The 3,292-nt window shown below is 50.6% G+C and overlaps 1 protein-coding gene across 1 annotated transcript in view; it reads right to left on the bottom strand.

The window, feature by feature from the left end:
* Positions 1 to 7: 7 nt before the first annotated feature.
* Positions 8 to 3,292, bottom strand: part of MRPS15 (mitochondrial ribosomal protein S15) — a gene marked incomplete at both ends in the record, with an annotated part of 3,684 nt that continues 399 nt past the window's right edge. Inside the window, 6 exons of the mRNA XM_009072356.1 lie at positions 8 to 76; positions 383 to 574; positions 1,725 to 1,783; positions 1,990 to 2,074; positions 2,287 to 2,335; positions 2,983 to 3,058. Coding sequence (XP_009070604.1) covers positions 8 to 76; positions 383 to 574; positions 1,725 to 1,783; positions 1,990 to 2,074; positions 2,287 to 2,335; positions 2,983 to 3,058 — 530 coding nt within the window. The remainder of the gene's footprint in view (positions 77 to 382; positions 575 to 1,724; positions 1,784 to 1,989; positions 2,075 to 2,286; positions 2,336 to 2,982; positions 3,059 to 3,292) is intronic.

Raw genomic sequence — 3,292 nt, 5'->3', positions numbered from 1 at the left:
CCCTCGCTCTCGCCCGCCACTCTCTCCTCTGCTTCAGCCTCTCTGGTGCTAGCAGCTTCTGCTTCTCCTGGAACACCTGTGGGAGCAAAGGGAGATGTCACTGCCCTGGGGTGTATAGGAGTGATAGGCTGGTCTAGTTAGCTCATCGCTTGGACTAGATGATCTCTAAGCTCCAACCCAACCCCTCAACATACTACAAGGCCATGGTCTACTAGACCTGGTGGTGTTAGCTCATAGGTTGGACTAGATAATCTCTAAGTTCCATCCCAACCCTTTAACATCCTACAGTACCATGGTCTAGTTAGCTCATCACTTGGACTAGATGATCTCTAAGCTCCATCCCAACCCTCACCATCCTCTGACTCCCTGCAGCTGCTCCTACCTTGATGCAGAAAGCCTTCTTGACGGCCCAGCGCTTGGTGACGCGGCGCCTGTACGCCAGGGGCGGGCTGTACTGGATGTCCAGCTGTTTGCAGGTGTTCTCAAAGGTGCTGTACCTCACACGCCGCAGGTAGCTCAGCAGCTTCCTGCGCCGGTCCACGGCCATCAGCATCTGCCGGCGGTTGCTCTTGTCCTGCACAGGGCACAGAGCTCAGGGGTCTGCAGGCAGCATTCTGCCTCCCAACAGTGCCCTGGGAGAACACCAGATCTGGCTGGAACAGTCAGCCTAAGGACTCTTAGGACAGCTCTTCCTGGCAGATACTGTGGGTCCCTCAGGTCAGCACAAGGACATCCAAGAAGGCTGAATTGACTTTGCACTGCAATTGCTTTCTCCGTTCTGTGTCTGCACCTTCCTGCTCTGACCCTGATGACTGTCTGCAGCTTGTGTGCAGTTTCAGGCAGTGGCAAAAGCTGCAGGGAAGGTCTCCTGGCTCAGACCTGCTGCCCCTGCAGTGTGCTGCTCCATGAGGGACACACGAGCATTTGCCTTTGTTCTGCCAGAAATTAAATGGGAAAATAATGCATGACTTGGCTCTGTTTGGTTGTGCTTTGGAAGGGAACACGTGTAGCTGAGCCACACCACTCAGGGCAATCCCTCATGGAAGCATTTCTCTGTCCTACATGAGTCACTTGTGTGAAGAACAGGCTTCAGCCAAGGAATTCCCAAGGTCTCTTTGCTGAAACTCTTAGTGCAGCTTCTCACAGCTGAATTCTGTTCTCTTTCACTCTCCAAGCTTTGATGATCAACAAACAGTTATGCATTTCCTTCCAACACAGTTATTAATCCATTTCTCACCTTCAGCCCTGCATAAAGAATCTTTAATACCTCTTGTTCATAAACTCAGCTGTGATGTTCTGAACTTGGGCCAGGTAGCTGCAGGGAGGGAAGTGTTTGTTGTGACCTTCACACAGTCCTGTCCACCATGAGCAGAATCAGGAGAGGCTTTGCCCTTTGTTTATCACTGAGCTGCTGCACTGCTCCATTAATCAGTGAACACCAAGCACTGAAGCCACATCTGCAGTGAGGGTAAATGGAGCTAAACTGCCCAAAGGAATCTGCTCAGCCCTTTCCTCCCATCCAGCAGCAAACAGAACACAATCCTGGTTCAGGCAGTGACAATGCAGCTGTGCCTGTGCCAGCAGCTCCCCACACTGGCACCAGGGAACAGCTGTAACTAGTTCATAAACCTCCTTAGGAAAGCCATAATCCCTGGAACTAAGATCCTTTTGTTCTAAACTGAGAAAACCACCTGAGCAGCTGCTGTGCATGGGCTCAGAGTTACCTTGGGATGCCTCTGGAGATGCTCCTCGAGCGTGCGGATCCTGGCAGTCAAAATAGCAACTGTCAAGGACAGAGGGAGAAGCTGTGTGAGAGCTGCAGCTTTCCCAGGGGATCCAGGATCATCTGCCTCCCCTCAGGCTGCCAGCTGAGCACTGCTGCTCCTGCAGCACTCACAGCCCACAGCACCTGGAAGTGCTGGGGTGGGAACAGCTCAATGAAGGCAGAGATGCTTCATCTGCTAACAATACCCTTCCTTTTTAACTTGCCTTGCACCTCGAAGGAGCCACTGTCGTTGGGAGACCTCCTGACCTTCTCCACCAGCTGCTGTGTCTTTACCTTCACCTTCTCCCTCTGCAGTCACAGAAAAGAGCTTGTCACTGCCTCAGAACACTGAGGGTGAAAGGCACCCAGACAAAGGACTCATCACTCTCATGTATTTAGTCACCCAGATTTGTAGTCACCCAAGATGCAGTAAGTGAAGGTTATTTAACACCACAGACAAGTCTCACACCAATGTGCTCACTGAATACCCTATTTTCACATACAAGCAGAGTGACACTGACCTGACTTGCCATTTCCAAGGACAAGAGCCTTTTCACCACATCATCCACACTGCAAAGAGATGGCAGGTTAGGCTCTAAGCTAGAAACAAGTCTATTTAACAGAAACCAGGTCATATCTCAACATTGTTTTACTCCACAAAGCCCCAGTGACTCTCCTCCCCTCCCAGACCTGTCAACCACAAACTGGTTTTTGCATCCTTAAGAAAAATCATGGCCCAGATTACAGAAGCATTGAGTGGTTTTGCTGCACAATGACTTCGTTTTAGGACTGGCTCCTCCAGGGATGAGTGAAGGTGCCAGTCAGGCCGCTGGGGGCCCTCCCTGCACCACACACAGCAGCACCACAATGCTGAGCCCCAGATCGAGGTGCAGCAGCAGCTGAGCTCAAGGCAGGCATAGATTAGTTCCAAGATGACTATTTCTAGTATTTCCAGGTTATCTCCTTTTTTTTCCTACAGACTCCAAAGCTCCCAGAACACGTGGGCAACCAGGACTCCATCTGACATGGGGAGAACCAAGAGCTCCCACAGCTCTGACCAGGGACTGTGTCTGGAAACTTGACTTTCATGCTGACTTGGATTTTTTTGTGCCCACAGAACAATAATTATCTACTGAGCAGCTGAGAGCTCCCATCCATGGTGATTATGTGTGATTAGTCTCTGAAGAGAACAGCCATTCCCTGTCCCTGTCTCATACCTGGCCACGATTGGGACATTGGCATAATCCTTCTTCAGCATGGTGGGGGGAAGGTCATCCAGGTGGCTGGGGATGTCTGCAACGAGGAGAGAAACACTTGAGAGAGAGCAGGACACACTCAGAGCAAACTACATCAGAGGAAACATTCTGAAGAAAACCAACTGCAAACTCCAAACAAGAAGAACTGAACAGATCCAGCCACAAAAGCAGGACATGAATGAACCCAAACTGTGGAGGTACAACATGGTGTACAAAGATTTACTCAGAGTCCACTGAGCTCAGAGGTCACAGAATCATAGAATGGTTTGGG

This window comes from Acanthisitta chloris, unplaced genomic scaffold, assembly GCF_000695815.1.
Source record: "Acanthisitta chloris isolate BGI_N310 unplaced genomic scaffold, ASM69581v1 scaffold30183, whole genome shotgun sequence".
In the NCBI taxonomy this organism is placed as follows: domain Eukaryota; kingdom Metazoa; phylum Chordata; class Aves; order Passeriformes; family Acanthisittidae; genus Acanthisitta; species Acanthisitta chloris.
This window is presented reverse-complemented; position numbering and strand designations above follow the sequence as displayed.